This window comes from Branchiostoma belcheri, unplaced genomic scaffold (genome assembly GCF_001625305.1).
Source record: "Branchiostoma belcheri isolate BF01 breed outbred unplaced genomic scaffold, Haploidv18h27 scaffold59, whole genome shotgun sequence".
Classification (NCBI taxonomy): domain Eukaryota; kingdom Metazoa; phylum Chordata; class Leptocardii; order Amphioxiformes; family Branchiostomatidae; genus Branchiostoma; species Branchiostoma belcheri.
In genome coordinates this window covers 1,202,425-1,217,847 of record NW_017804231.1, presented here as the reverse complement: position 1 = coordinate 1,217,847, position 15,423 = coordinate 1,202,425, and the positions used below count along the sequence as shown (strand labels likewise).

Sequence of the window (15,423 nt, the reverse complement as noted above, 5' to 3'; positions counted from 1 at the left end):
GCTAATGCCAACCAACACAAAGGGTACACAATGATCAAATTTGAGTCAACGACCACTGTCACCTTCATCAGGATAATTAATGACCAATCACTTCCAAATGTAAACTCACAAGAGTTACGGTTACGGACACGTGACATCATTCACGCGAGACTTTACGGATATGTGACGTCAGCAATTGGTCAAATGTGCCAGGGACCATCCCTATGTCACACATATAACTCAGTATTATGTTATACGGTATACCTCTGCCCTTTTGAAAAAATGTGGTAGGACTTTAACTCAGGAATGTTGACTTATAGTTGGAATCCCCTCTCTTAGGACTGCTACCCCCAACCACACATGCAGACCAGGCCACACCAATTTTATCAATTGGTTCTCAGATTCACCTGCATCATTTTTTTACAGATTTGAAAAAGAAAAACATTTCAGGCTCTTAAACAATTTCCATCTATCAATGCAGTGATTTGAATAAAATTGGAAATTCATAGTTTGCCTTACAAGCCAGTATTTGGGGCTGTCATAGGATGCCTAGGCCTTTTTTTGCCTTGTCATTTCATATTTTTCTAAAAAAATCTGAGAAGCAACAAATTGAATTAGTGTGGCCTCATGGTTTAAAACCCCAAGAAGAAAATTGAACCCAAAGCTTGCCCTGAGCATCCAGTATTTTGTATAACTTGTAAAGATTGTCCAGAAAATAAAGTTGTGTTGTGGAATTTTATGGGGAAATAAATACCTTCTGCCCTGGAATGACTGACATTTTGTAGCCATTTCAACAATTACATGTATAACTAGAGTTCCACGATCTCATACCTTCGCCAAATGATGTTAGCTTTTATGAATGAGAACTTATATACAATGTATTAATCCCCCTGATTATGCAAATAGGATCCGCAATTGCATGAATTATATCTGTTGATCATGATCTCCACCAACAGTCTTATTTTAACAAAGAATGCCATTATAGCATTTCCTCATATATTATGCAAATGAGGTCCTTATTTGAATAAGTTATGTTAAATTATGTTTACCTTCACTAAACTTCAAACACCCCAAGTATAAAATTCCAGGCAGTTACCACTATGCAATTATAACATTTTCTCATTAATTATGCAAATTAAGTCTTCATTTGCATAATCGATATCTGCCTGTGTTTCTCTCGTTGTTAATAACATATGTCGCAAGCTTGAACTTCCTATCATGGAATGCAGTTGATTAATAGAATTTCCTCATTAATTATGCAAATTACATCCATATTTGCATAATTGTAATATCATTATGTCAAGCATTACTCAAGCTACCTACATACCAAAAATCATGATGATCCATCAATAGGTTCTTGAGTTATCCTCTTTTAAACATTTGTCCTTTAAACCCCCCTGCAGTTCTAGAGCAAGCAACTAGGGGGCCCAAACTCACGTCACTTCTTCCCCAGCACAAGAGCTACCTGCCATCCAAATTTCGTCACCCTAGCATGTCTGGATCATGAGATATCAAAACCGGAAGTTCAGCTGCAGTACCATGACAAGCCGCCAGGGGGGCCAAAATCTAATCAGTTCGAGCTCTCATCAAGACCTACCCATCTACCAAATATCAAGATAATCCATCTAAGCTTTCTCGAGTTATGCTGTTGACAGACACACACACACGGCCAGGAAAACATAACCTTCTCCAATTCTTGGCGAAGGTAATGAAAGTTCCACCTGTGAACACCTGTGTGAACTCTCATATCAAACAAAAAGAAGTCATGTCCGATTCACGTTTTATACTACTGTGTCAATCTAATGCATCATAATGTATTGAGTGAAGTTGTGTATAACAAGCTTATGTGTTAGTGTTTGAAGAGGATACTGTCACATGGACAACTGCAATTCAACATTTCAAGAGGATACGTCGAAAAATCTTGGATGGTGAGCCCCCAAGTGAGTGGAGTAATTTCCAAGCAGATGTTTAATGCATGTTTTGTGGTGGTTCACATTTCTATGTCGTCGCCTTCCCCGCAAAAAAGCACACCTATATAAAAAGACGCACAAAGTACAAAGTCAAGCAAAAACAGGCCGAATCCTACATGTACATCTGCTTGGAGATGCGACCCGAGTTCCTGGGGACGAGATGGTAAGTCACGTGATTTACTGGTGGCTGTTGGGATACGTGTCAGATCCAACATGGCGGCCAAGGGAATAAAAATTTAGCGATTTTCGCAATAAAACGTCATTTTACAAGCTATTTTGAATCTGATCGTTACAAAATTTTCGTCGGTTGCTGGCCAAGACTCTAGACCACCATGGCGACTCGGAGTTTGACGGAGATTTTTATCCTGATGAGGAATAATGCGGCGCAAAACAGGCACATGTTCGCCGAGCAAGTGAGTACCCGTTCCGCAGATGATGTTTCGGTGAGTGAGTCTACACAAAACTGGTGTTTGGACGAAAAGGTCGCACCGATAGGGGCAGGTGTTTGTTAGGTCACAAGAGTGGTGTTAGAAAGTTGCATTGCATTTGCATGCAGTTGTTTGGGTGACTGGGGTGTAAATTCTAAGGTGCAACGTAAAAATTAGCATGGAAACGCGCGCTAAGATCACCTTTTCATCAAAGGTTTGACCTCATTCATCAGTTTTTACTAACAATAGGCGCCAAATAAGAGAAAATATGTGCCTTATTATAGTTAAAATGGGCACATAACTAATGAACCTAGGTATTGGTAGTATTCATTCTTTGACAAGCAAATTGACATTATGCATTAGTTTCTGAAAAAATTATTATATGCAACCCCCTCCCAAATTATCATAAAGTTTTTTCTCAGTCTATTTTATGGCTTTTACAAACTGCAGACTTACACTGCCAAAACTTCCCTACCAAAATTCCAGATCGAGTTGATTTGCCCCACTTATATCCTACCAGTCTGTCCCATGTTAAAGTGACCGGCACCATGTTTTATTCAGGTGATATAGTATTTCGCATATCCCTATTATTAGCCGTGGACGATTCTGGTAATCCTTTTGACCCTATTATATATGAATAAGTAGGTCCAGTCTATTAGCTATAGAAAAAATTGAATTGAGTGAAGAAAAATTTTCAACAAAAAGGTACTAAGCAAAACGTTTCTGCACTACTTGAAATGTGTGCCGTTGTGTGCAAGTGTATGTGTGTTTTTTGTTTTCTCCATTTATTATTATTATTATTATTGTGTAAATGTATTTTATCCAAAATAGTTTGCATATGAAACACGTCTAGTTGTCGACAGATCATATAACACATAGACTGATCACATAATATGCAGCTTACAATGACTCCCTTGTACAATACTAGATAGTATACACTGCATTGTATTCTTGTCCGTGCCCCCTACCTCCCCAGGTTCCTGATGACAGGATGGCCCTTGTGTCTGGTATCTCCACCGACCCTGATGCTGCCATTGGTGTTCACAAGAGCTCCTTCCCTCCAGACTGGTAAAAAGCTTTACATCTTCAGTATGTACTACTTGGGGCTCGAAATCCTTTGTGTACAGTGCTGTACCGGTGCAGGTAACATTGAAAATTGTAAGTTACTTACACCAGAAAAGGTTTACCTGCACCACTCAGGCTCTAGGAAGTATGGATCATACTAAAATTGTTCAGAAATCATTGCCATTGTGTTATTGTTATGAAAATATTTCCTTTGTTATTTTTCAGGGTTGATGGTGTTGAAGATGTCAGCTATGAGATTACCAAGATAAGGCAAAAAAGTGAGAAGAAATTTGAAAAAACCTTTATTACTTTTTTCCGTGTGTTTTGTGGCTCTTCCATTTGTGTGAAGTTACTGGTATTGTGTACCAAAGAAAAATACTACTGTAAATCTACAAATGTATGTAGTTGTGTTTCTACTGCAAAATTATGACACCAGAAATACTATGCATTTCTATTGTATTACTACCTGTACTTAAGATTTGCTTCAACACTGAAAAAAGAGCTTTTCCATCCAAAGTTAAGCCCCTGTGAATCTAAGTGAATTTACAGAATGTTCTGCCCCCCTCCCCCAGTGAAGGAGCTGTCAGTTCTGCATGACAAACAGATGAACAGACCCACACTGGATGACTCCATGGAGGAGGAACACGCCATCGAGATTATCACTCAGGAAATCACACAGGTAGGCTATGGGGCCTTCACTCACACAAAGCCTTCTCCCTACCTAACAGTAACAGATTGTGTGCACTAATGCACCTACATGTGTACTTCCAAAAATTCATTTTGAGCCATGCTCAATGTCAAGTATGTCGTATCCTAATCAGATGCATTCTAACACTAAGTGTTATTTTCTATGGTTCTAGATGTTTCACAGATGTCAACGGGCCATCCAGAACATCGGGAACAAGAGTCGTTATGCGTCGACCCAGGAGCAGAGGGTGACCAAGAACATCATGTCATCTCACGCCAGTAACCTGCAGGACCTGTCCATACAGTTCAGGAAGGGACAGTCTGCATATCTCAGAAGTTAGTACACTCAGGGTTAATACAAGAATCTGTACGAATTCAAGTTTGTAGCCTGGAATCTGGTCATTTGCTGAACATTGATAGGTGTCCGACCATAGGTTTCAACTGTTGTGTCAGAAAAGATATCGTCAGCAACAGACAAAATTCTGATACGACGTTGACCAAACAGCCAACAAAAACCGTGAAAAACCCGGGTTCCTTGCAGGTGCCAACATGCTTCATGGAATATTGCTTGATTGAGCCATGTCTGTGTGTTTGTCCAGGATTGAAGAACAGGGAGGAGCGCTCCAGACAGTTTTTTGAGCCAGGGATCACGTCAGGCAGCTCACTAATGACAGAGGAGGAGGTTGCTGTGGATGAACTGTATGATAGGGTGAGTTACTGTGGAGATTTGTTTTATGCTGTGCACAATATTTATCCATCATTCAAGTAGTTAGGAAGCTCCATTGCAGTGATAGCAATAAAATGTCCATTTTTCTCTCTCTTTGCTCACTTGTAAAGGATGACTACTATGATAAGGTGAGAATAAATGTTAGAACTAATAGTACTACTAGAGTAACAATTTCCTTGTGTATCTCATTTCCTAGATATCGTCTAGCCTGATTATGAAGCATTGCCATTTTCTTTGTCTATAATTCATTAGTATAAACAACCCTGTGAAGCATTGTCGTAAACTCTCTGTCCCAGAGCACACTGCCTCACATTCCTCCTCTCTGTCCCAGGGGTTCACGCCGGCACAGATGCAGATGGTTGACGAGAACTCGGAGGTTGTGGAGGAGAGAGAACGGGAGATCAACAAGATCGTGCAATCCATCTCAGATCTCAACGAGATCTTCAGAGATCTGGCACAGATAGTTGTGGAACAGGTCAGTTTTTCTTTAATTTTTAGATCATTAAATGAGACCTTGAAATGATTTGATTTTGGGCCACCCTAGCAATTTGTTATGGTACTGCAGTGGAACTTCTAGTCTTGATATCTCATGATCTGAACATGCTAGTGTCAAATTTTGCATGGTAGATAGCTCTAATATTGCCATTTGCCTCTGTAATATTGCCATTTACATTTTACCATTATTTCCACATCTTACAGGGTACAGTTTTAGACAGAATAGACTACAACATTGAGCAGACAGCTACTAAAGTAGACTCTGGCCTACAGCAATTACAAAAGGTGGGTAAAACCAACTTGTGATACTTGTAAATATCTATGCTTTGCTTCTGTATCTTTGATGATTTTGAATAAATCTTTTGAGAAGTGATTTTTGCACTGTTATTTAACTGTCTTTTTTTTTCAACTCCATTTCAGGCAGAGAAATACCAGAAAAAGAACAGAAAAATGCTGCTGATCTTGGTACTGGCTGTCATAGTTATTATCATGTTTATTATTTTAGTGGCAACAAAATTCCGATAATAAGGAGAGGACCTGTGCAATGCTGGCAAGCCTGTGTTTCAGTGTAGATTCAAAGACAATACATGAAACTTTACACTAGAGAATTTGTTAAAAGTTAAAACTTTTGTTCTGACTGCAAGAGTTGTTCTCACCCAGAGCTTTCGACCAGTCATTCTGGTCTTCTGACCCAGTGAGACTTGTCATGTGTCTTCTCTCAAGTGTGACATCAACACTTGGTCAAAGTATCTATTTAAGAAGACCAGAGTGACTGGTCAAAAGCTCTAGGTGAGAAAACTCTTTTTGTTGGAACAAGAGGTTTAACTTCAAACATGTAACTACCAACAAAGATGAACTTTCATGACACTCGAGAATTGTTTTACCTGCAAACTTGAGAGCAAACCAAAACAGTGTCCTTTGCCGTTCCTGCTTTTCTTGTGTGAATGTTGTATGGTATAATGTTATAACTTGAAAGCAGGCCAAAATAGTGTCTTACTGTTTTCATATTCCTGCTTTTCTGTGTAATTTGAATGTTGTATGGATAGAGTTTGTTGTCACTCTCTTGAAATCAAGAAACCCTTTACTTTTCTTAAAATGCACATTACAAAATGCCTAATACCATAGCTTATGACAGTATAAAAGTTGTGGCATCTATGATGCTGATGCTGGAAATATCATTAACATTATTGGGACATATAGTCAATGATACTAACAAATTCATAAACATGTGCCAACTAATATTCATATGAAGATATTTGTTGTGTTACAGGAGAGAAATTCTTCATTAAAAAAAATATCACACTAACATACATGTACATGTATTCATACTCAAACAAATGGATTTAAAGAATACACTGGCTTTTCGAATGTTACTGGCATTACTGTTGGTGTCTTGTGTTGGGACCACTACTGCATACTGTCGTACATTTGTTGACCATGAATTTAGGTGTACATGTGAAATAAGTGCATATGTCAATGGATCAGTGATGAGTATGTGTTTAGTTCTGATTTTGCAAAAGCAAATATACGTCGCTTCTTGTAACAGTGGGCAATGTTGGCATTTTATTATGCTTCATCTACTGTATACCAAGATTTCTCAGTTTGAAATGACGTGTTTTTACTACTGATGTACCCAAGTGGTCACCATTTCAAGTAGTTTATCAAACATTTTAGCCATTTGAGGCTATTTTAAGTTACTTCTGTGTTTTCACTGTTTTGCATCTGTTTTTAAGAAAAGTGAAAAGCAAGATGGCTGACTCTTGGGATGGCTGATAAAACAAAATAGCTTTTGCTCAGTAAAACTTTCTGCTTGGCAAAAGAAGTGTTGAAAAGCAGGATTATACTGTCCAAGCACAGGTCTAGATGTATAGATCCCACTATAAAGTTACATTATACAATAGAGTGAGCTGAGTTTGTCTTGGGAAAGAGAAGAAAACTTTAAGTTCAAAGCTAAGACACTGTAGGCACATCTGTATCTTCTTCCTTTTATTAGTTAGATTCAATGTACATGTCACATTAGTACATTAGTTAGGTGCTTGTAAATATGTACATCTTTTAAGCAGCCTATGTATGAACCAAGAAGTACATGTAGTATAATAGTATGAAGGGAAATTGTCCTGAATGGTGAAGAAATGAGTTGAAAACAAATGTTGCAGCTCTGGAGTTTATTATGGTGGATTCTGTCAGGATGTATTATTCAAAGAATGTTGAAGAAGGAGGTCAAGAATTTTACTGAATAAATATGAAATGCTATACAGACTCAAGTTTGTGTGTTCAAAGCGTGATGAACTAGGAACAGTACTGAGCAAGCGCTGCTTCTTTCAACCTATGCAGCAAAGTACTTCAGGTCACACCAATTTGATTTGTTGGTTCTTGGATTTTTGCAGAAAAAAATTTTGAAGTGATGGGGTGAAAAAAATAATAACAGACTTAGGCGTAATCTAAAAAGCTATGATGCCAACATAACAGGCCGGTTTACAATTTAAAAATTAAAAAAGCATTTTGGACTTGATTCAGAACCTAAGCGTTTTATTTTTTAGAAATCAAAAAAAAAATGTGGTAGTACTTGACAGGACAAAGCGGGTCAACAGTAGTTCACACGTTCCAGAATAAGGACATGTAATGTATACATATGTCCTATTCAGCCTAATAAATCAAATCAAATCAAATGCTACACAGAGATTTTGCCGGTGTTGCTGATATGCCGTTCAGCACCAAGGACAGCTTATATGCAGAAGTGCCACCTAGCGAATGTCACCAGCAGTGCCACCCGTCGACCATTTAAATGTACTGTACAGTATATGTTGCATTCATAAATGCGACCTGCATATCCTTTTGTTAACATTTATATTTTATGTTTTTCTTAATCAGACCGCTTTTTTATTATATAACTTGTCATAATCCAATCATCTTAAAAGATTACACTTGTTCGTGCACCTCCGGCTTAGCTCAAGCCAAGGTTTCTGTCCCGGTGGGGCCTTTAGGCTGAGCAAGTAAATTCACAAGAAACTCTGGATACTGCTTCCCACGCTTCCCGGAGGTTTGAAATCTGTGATTTCCTGTTTTGATTGAAAAGAAATGGCATGAAATAATGTATCCGTAAATTTGCGTGTCTGTGACCGACAGACATGCAAGCGGAGGAAATTGAAAGGAAATGAACGGACGGTTGGTAACACAGAAAGGATTTCTTTCAATACATTGACATCCATAGTTTGTCTCTTACATTTCACTTCTCATAAATCATACTATGTTCATGTCTGGTCGAACATCACTGATCAACTACAATACAGCGGACGCTTTCTGTCCTATTTGTACTAGTATTAAGTGGCGAATTTAGGGTACACCTTAGCCTCTACGTACCAAGCTTCGGGAGGCGGCTGGAACGAGTAGATATTGGCCTGATAAAGAGATAACATGCCGGGGGAGTTGGTCCCCTAGACAGTTCAGTTTGTAGCCGATTTCTACTCGTTTCAGTCGCTTCCCGAAGCTGGTACTGATACGAGTATTACCCGATACCGATATTACGTCGCGTATGAGCCGGCTTACCTTTGACCTTAATATCCGATCAATCACTACGTTAACACGCACGTACAATTTGAAAGTCAATCAACGAAACTCACGTGTTACTTTTCTTGATATGATTTAGAAAAAGTGCCGACTTTGGGCCCGCCCCTCGGCAGATCCATTTACGTTGTATTAGTCTTCTTATATAAGCGAATGAAGACGGTATTGAATGGCTTTTCTTTGACTAATACTGTAATCACTGTAATGCGTGTAGAGATAAGTTGCTTACATTACACCGCAACTTTCGACATTCATATGAGGAGTCATGTTTCAAAAGGGCAGGTCCGGAAGATGACTGCATGCAACGCGATGACACAAATCTTTTGTATTCCTGTTGTGCTTGCATTTAGTCAGAACACACACATAGCAGCAATGATATAGCTTGTGACTGCAGCAGGGAGGCAAAGGTCGAAGTCATTAATAGTCACTGCCAGGCCGGCTACTCTTGAGGCCAAATAAATAGAAATTGGCCTAAATCATATCCCAGTGGTCCGACTTTAACACCAGGCTTTAGTCGGCAATTAAACTCCAGAGACCACTACATTTGTATGGATCGCAAAAAGGAGCCCGTTAGATCTAGAGAAACAAACTAACACAACCGTGTCATTTTCCCTCTTCATACTATGACTCACAAGTTACGCAATCACTTTCACTTACTCGGAACCCATCCTTTTCGCGCCATGTGGGCGTTCCCCTCGCGTCATGACGCAATGTTTACCCACTTGTTCAGAAACCCCGGGCTGTGATTGGCTGACGGGTTTGTAAACAAAAACAGCCGCCTGGCGGCTAAATTTAATGGTCGTCACGTGACGAGTCAGATTTGAACAAGATGGCGACCAGTCCGGTTGCAGGCGAAGTCGGTCGTACGGAGAAGGATGTATTCACTTTGGAGGAGATTCTCAGGGCTTTTGGGGCGCCGATTAACGAGGAACAAGCTTGGGCGATGTGTTACCAGTGTGCCAAATCGTTACAGGACGACTGGAGAAGATGTAGGAAAGAGTGCTTCCAGTTTACCGGGGGGGAGGGAGTCGCGCTACGGAAGGATGGGTCGGTGGGAGCGGTCCGCACAGACACTTCTGGTACGTAATACGCAATGCGCTGGAAATTATAGATACATAAAGAAATCTAAAATTTCCTTGCAGTCTTTAGAATGATTATATGAAGACTTTCTTTGAATACTGACTCGGGTTTTTGCCAAAATATTTATTTATGTGTGTTTTATTGTTGTTGCAGGTCCGGTGCGGTTTGAATCACAGGTAGGTTTTTGTTGTGTTGTTCTTTTGTTTAGAAATTAACGTTTTATTTGTCGTCACATTAAGTGAAATCTGTAATGCAAACTGTGTGTACGGTACAACATTTTAGGAAGTTGCTGGTTTTAAAGACAGCCTACCTTGTTGACCAACCCACAGAAATGGTAAATTTGCTTCATATTTCAATGCGATTTAAATGTTGGTAGGCGATTATAACTGGAATGGTTCCAACTTTCGAATTTTGCAAGGAATATTTGTCATGAATCGTGCAATAATTTATTTGGTCCGTGAAATAGCAGACACAGATTCATATTTTTAGTCGACTGTTAAGATTTTTCCTGAACTTTTATATCAATTTATTGTCACAATCACATCTAAGAATACATTGTATGATATGATTAGTTGGTGTACAATGAATAAAAATCATAACCTTAAAAAATATCGTTATTATAGAATTCAAAGGATGTGATCTCTATGATGTTGTTTCTTGTTGACGTTATCAAACCCAGACCACCAGATGAAATATTTTAAATAGCAGGGAGTTACTGAGGGTTAAATGACTGTTGATAAAATAGGTCAAGGGAATACAGAAATATTTTACCTTAGGCCAATCTAACTTCACTCAGTATACGTGGCAAAAAAGACACTTTCTACTGGTACACTATTACAGTAGTGAAAATTGCAGAAAGGGAAAAAACGTACACTTACCCCATTTTGTGTAAATCGTAGCTTAAATGACCCGCTATAACAATAATAGCTGATTGTGTACAGCCCACTTTCCTACTAATTTATGTAGATCTGGGGTAATTTGGTCAATTTCTTGCAATTTAGACCAGATTACTGTTATTGAATTCTGTAATTTGGCTTACTTTGATCACTTCCGTGGAAAACATATGCGCATTATAAAATGACATCAAAAGTATCCGGGTGTCTTTTTTCCTTTCTGTTACTGAGGCTTCCGGAAATGGAACTCTTGGTCTTTGTGATTACAAAGGTTAACAGTGTTTGTCACTGTTGATAAAAGGAAATTAGATGAGGCTTTTGGTGATTTCTGACTCAAATTTGTATACACTTTGGAAAGGTCAAAAGCCGCCTTGACATTTAATTGTATAAAGAAGCAAACAACTTGTAACAAAGAATTACGGAAGAAGATTCAACAGAAAGAAATTGCTTTCTTGCGGAATCATGTAAATGCCTTACGTCCTGCATATAAATTTGTAAGGCTAGAAATTAGAAACACAATGGTAGACTATATCGAGTTACAATTGATAGTTTATAACTTGATGTATATGCCTCAGTGTGGATTTGGGTAAGTGTACATAGAATAAACTGTTACTGTTAGTCACTAGGAAATTACAGTTTACACAAGCAGCCTACACAGAGTGTCTATCCTGTTTGCTTATTTTGACAGGAGTTAGGGGAAATCCGCATTTTGGGAGGGTGCGGTATGTTAAGGCAAAGTATTCAAGAGCCCACATGCATTAAACTGTAGGTAAACAAAGTACAATTTGTACAGTAGTTACATAGACTCAGTGGGCATGACAGAACAGGGTTGCTGTCATGTCCTATAGACAGTATATAATAGTGGCAGTACCATGCTAGTGGATGTGGTAAGTGTTGGGTACTTTGAGCCGGATATCGGGTTTCCCTGTCCTTCAACACAGTAGCCACTAGAGAAAGCAAACACCTACTTACACCACACATGATAAGGGTAGGAGGAAGATAACCAAAGACTTGTGCTTCAAATGCTCAAGTGTCTCGGAAGTGTCCTCAAGACATCAAAGTTAAAACTTTCCTCAAATTTATTTTCCAGTGTATTTCATTTTTTCATCAAATTTTTATGGGTGGGGGTAAAAGTTGAAGGATACGTGACCCAGGCTACAAAGATTAACCCTCTTGACTTGATAGCAGTGGTCGAAATACTTTTTTTCAGTGCTCTGCAATATTGCAGAAGAGTCAAAATTTTGTTCTGCAATTTGAAAATACTTTCTGCAAATACACAAGCCTCCATACTACGACCTTCTCAAACCATTAATGTCTTTTTTACATCATATATAGCTTTGTAAATCTGTAGCAACTCGATATGATTTTGGTGCTACCTGAAATGGTCAGACTACTACCTTTCATCAGTGACACTAAGAGAATTGCAGGTTTATAAGCACATATGCAAATTAGTGAAGACAAATTTTTTGAAGTCTAAAGGGAAACAAAAGATAGACAAGTCAAGACAAGGATGATGCAAATTAGTGAAGAAGCTCCTGTTGCTTCAAAACAGGAGCTTAAGTGTTGTCTGTCCTTGTGGCCAGAGAGTTCTAGTTTGCTAAATTGAAAACTATTGAATCTGGAGCCCATTTTTCCTTCTGCAAAATTGCAGATTGTATAAATTTTTCTTCTGCAATCTTGGAAATCTATCTGCAGATTGCAGACTGCAGACAGGTATTTCGAACACTGCTTGATAGCCACCATCTAAAGCCTGTGTTTTGAGGCTATTTATCACCCATTAGTGTTAATTAGTACATGTAACATTATATTACATGTACATTGATAACATCTATACCTGTGTATTGTCTTTCCCAAATGTTATTGGGAAAATTGAACGGGTATGGTACCTTACAAAAACGGAAATTAAACCAGAGTCTATGACTTTTAAGATCATGTGTTATTACGTTTTGCTGAATCTTGATACCAACTTTCGAAATAAGAAGATAATTTCCTCATATAACACTGATATCTCCACTGAAATGAAATATCGTGACAAAGGTTATACATGATATTGAATTATTCATCAAATGATACGTCTGCACATTTTAGTTGATGTTGTATGTAGCTTCTCTTCAAAGACTACCGCCACCTCCATACTCCATACTTTATACACAGTTCTATTAGAGTTATGTTCATTGATCAAGATGATAATTAATAATGAAAGGTGAATTCAGCTGTGTTGAGAGAACAGTAACGGTTATGTTTGTACTGAAAAAAATTAATGATTCAAATATATTTTAACAGGGTATTTGCAACTGTGCAGTTATTTTTTTTAAAATATAATATCTGTTTGCCAAATTACTGTTATTTCGAAGCATTCAGTATAAAGATCTATTTCCAGGATTAAGTATTATTTAGAATGCATTGAAATTGCAGGGATATAAAAAAAACAAAGGTAACTCTATCATATCAATTTATGGAAGGTTATATTTTCCTTTGTGGCCTTTGTTTACTAAAATTAAAAATCAATGCGATATGCTACAGTTGTGTTTTGGAATCTAAACCTGTAACATGTCTTATTATGCAGCCATGTCACATATTTGCTGAGAAAAACATTCAAACGTGCAGCCTTTGCAAAAATATGGTGTATCTGTGATGTCAGCGAGTGATAACAATATATTACATTCATAGGAAACGTCTGGAGTGCAACTTAATTGACCTGTTATTGATCGAAGAGTCATAAGTTATTTAAACCTCTGTCCTTGTGCTGGTCATATGATGGCTACTTTCCCGTCTTGAATGTTGGATCAGAATGACTTGATCCTGCATGACTGTGTTTAGACTAGTTCAAGTTCAAGCACAGATGGTAGATCTCTGTTATGTACTGGAAGCTGGTACCCTATATAAGCACTGCCTGGTCAACTGTGTCAGTTTCTGACTTGAACGTGTTCATGCATGTATTTGTATAGCCAGAATTCCCCACAAGGAATTGCTAGCAAGTTTCACTAACCAGTAGTCCAATTTTGTTAGAAAATGATCCAAAGTTTGATTTTTGTAACATATTAGGACTGACTTTTTTGGGGAGTTGGGTGTGCTCAGCCATGATACATTTAGATTTTTCTGTTTTAAATTTTAAATTGTAGTGATTTGGAGGAATACAAAAATCCTTGATGTTCAACAACTATGAAATGGCTTAAACTTCAAAGGTCTAACTACAGAATACTCAGACTAAAGACAGTAATCATCCTCCAGATGGTGGCTGTTTCTAATGTTACTTGATGGGCTGGTAAGGTCATCCACAACTGCTAACATGTGTGCCAGCCATTTTCACAGTGGGATGACAATACAGATGTACACTATATACTATGCAAACTGTACTCTGCAAACTGTCCTATTTCCTTTTTGCTACCAGTATACCATGTTTACCCGCTATCTTCTGTCTGTGTGTATCAGGGTTTATACATGTAAACCACCCAGTTTATTATTTGTTGACAGAAGACATAACAGGCTTATGTATTGCTGTTGCCTCACACACTGTCAACACAAACATTTCGTATCTCTAATTATAGATTATGAGCACACAGTATGCAAACAGATGACGTTATACGGTCCTGCATAGTTCAGCGACACACAGCCGTTACTTGGTTGTGGTCGTGAGGACTTTTTTCATTCCCCCCACGTGCTTAGAGTCATACGGGCGACTCGGGACGGCTTTAGTTGTCATGTAAAAACACAGAGGAAAAAATTACTACATTCCTAGAAGGTCTGATTTGGTTGTCCAGTTTGTTGTAAATACAGTATCTTATCTTTAAACTTCCCAACATCTGCTTGCAGAACCAACTTTCAACCTTCTAATCTCCAAGCAGATGTGGGGTCTGGCACAGTGTGTTTAGGCATCACTTTGAAAAGAGAAAACGGAATGCTCAAGAGAAATACCGTAGTATATGAAAAGCCTCATCAAAAAGACACTGAGCTAGACACTACATCTGCTTGGAAATTAATATCATCCTGCTGATGTCCTTTTGGTAGCCTCTACCAGGCTTCGGGAAGCGACTGGAAAGAGTGTAAATTGTCCAAATAGCCAGATTATACATATGTATGCCTGGTGAGTTGTTCTGTACTAAATTTGCCGCTCCAGACTTTTCCCCTGGCACATCATCTGTCTATTTGGTAAATTTCTACTCTTTCCAGCCACTTCCCGAAGCCTGGTACAGGCTCTCCTTTTGGAACAAGTCTTGTCGAGTAAACTAGATATAAATTGCAATCATGTGGTTTTGTGAATATATCATTTACATTGACAGACGTCATAAGGTTCTTCTAGATATTGAATGATAGATTTGTTTTACAAAGTTCATTTGTCCCAGATGAAATCCTATCTAGGAAGAAGATTCAATATTCCCTCTCCAATTGCAGATGGACCATAATGAGATTTAGAGATTTTCAGTGTTGCTGGCATTGATCACAGTTGGGAGAGTTTTATAAGGCCTGCAAAGGGGATTTTCTGATGGAATCTATTCACAAGGCCGTAGCAATTCAATCAGTTGGTTTTCGGATTT

General features: G+C 38.3%; 2 protein-coding genes across 12 annotated transcripts in view; both read left to right on the top strand.

Annotated features, from left to right (window-relative positions):
- Window positions 1–2,118: 2,118 nt before the first annotated feature.
- On the top strand, window positions 2,119–6,021 carry LOC109482024 (syntaxin-16-like). 2 transcript variants are annotated; one of them, XM_019784661.1, is made up of 9 exons: window positions 2,119–2,392; window positions 3,354–3,445; window positions 3,668–3,720; window positions 4,015–4,121; window positions 4,303–4,465; window positions 4,729–4,838; window positions 5,188–5,331; window positions 5,556–5,636; window positions 5,772–6,021. In XM_019784661.1, exons 1-9 carry the CDS (start codon window positions 2,282–2,284, stop codon window positions 5,874–5,876), a joined length of 966 nt encoding a protein of 321 aa, XP_019640220.1. In that variant the 5' UTR covers window positions 2,119–2,281; the 3' UTR covers window positions 5,877–6,021. The 2 variants fall into 2 exon arrangements, with proteins under 2 accessions (XP_019640220.1, XP_019640221.1); XM_019784662.1 differs by having other exon boundaries at window positions 2,120–2,362; window positions 5,772–6,020.
- Window positions 6,022–9,713: 3,692 nt separating this feature from the next.
- The window catches only part of LOC109481992 (protein spire homolog 1-like), a 43,470-nt gene continuing 37,760 nt past the window's right edge, over window positions 9,714–15,423 (top strand). For 9 of the 10 annotated variants that reach the window (XM_019784618.1, XM_019784625.1, XM_019784626.1 and 6 more), the window contains exons 1-2: window positions 9,715–9,994; window positions 10,149–10,171. In XM_019784618.1, coding sequence (XP_019640177.1) covers window positions 9,745–9,994; window positions 10,149–10,171 — 273 coding nt within the window. In that variant the 5' untranslated portion in view covers window positions 9,715–9,744. Of the gene's footprint in view, window positions 9,995–10,148; window positions 10,172–15,423 lie in introns of all 10 variants that reach the window. The other variant, XM_019784624.1, reaches the window with a different exon arrangement.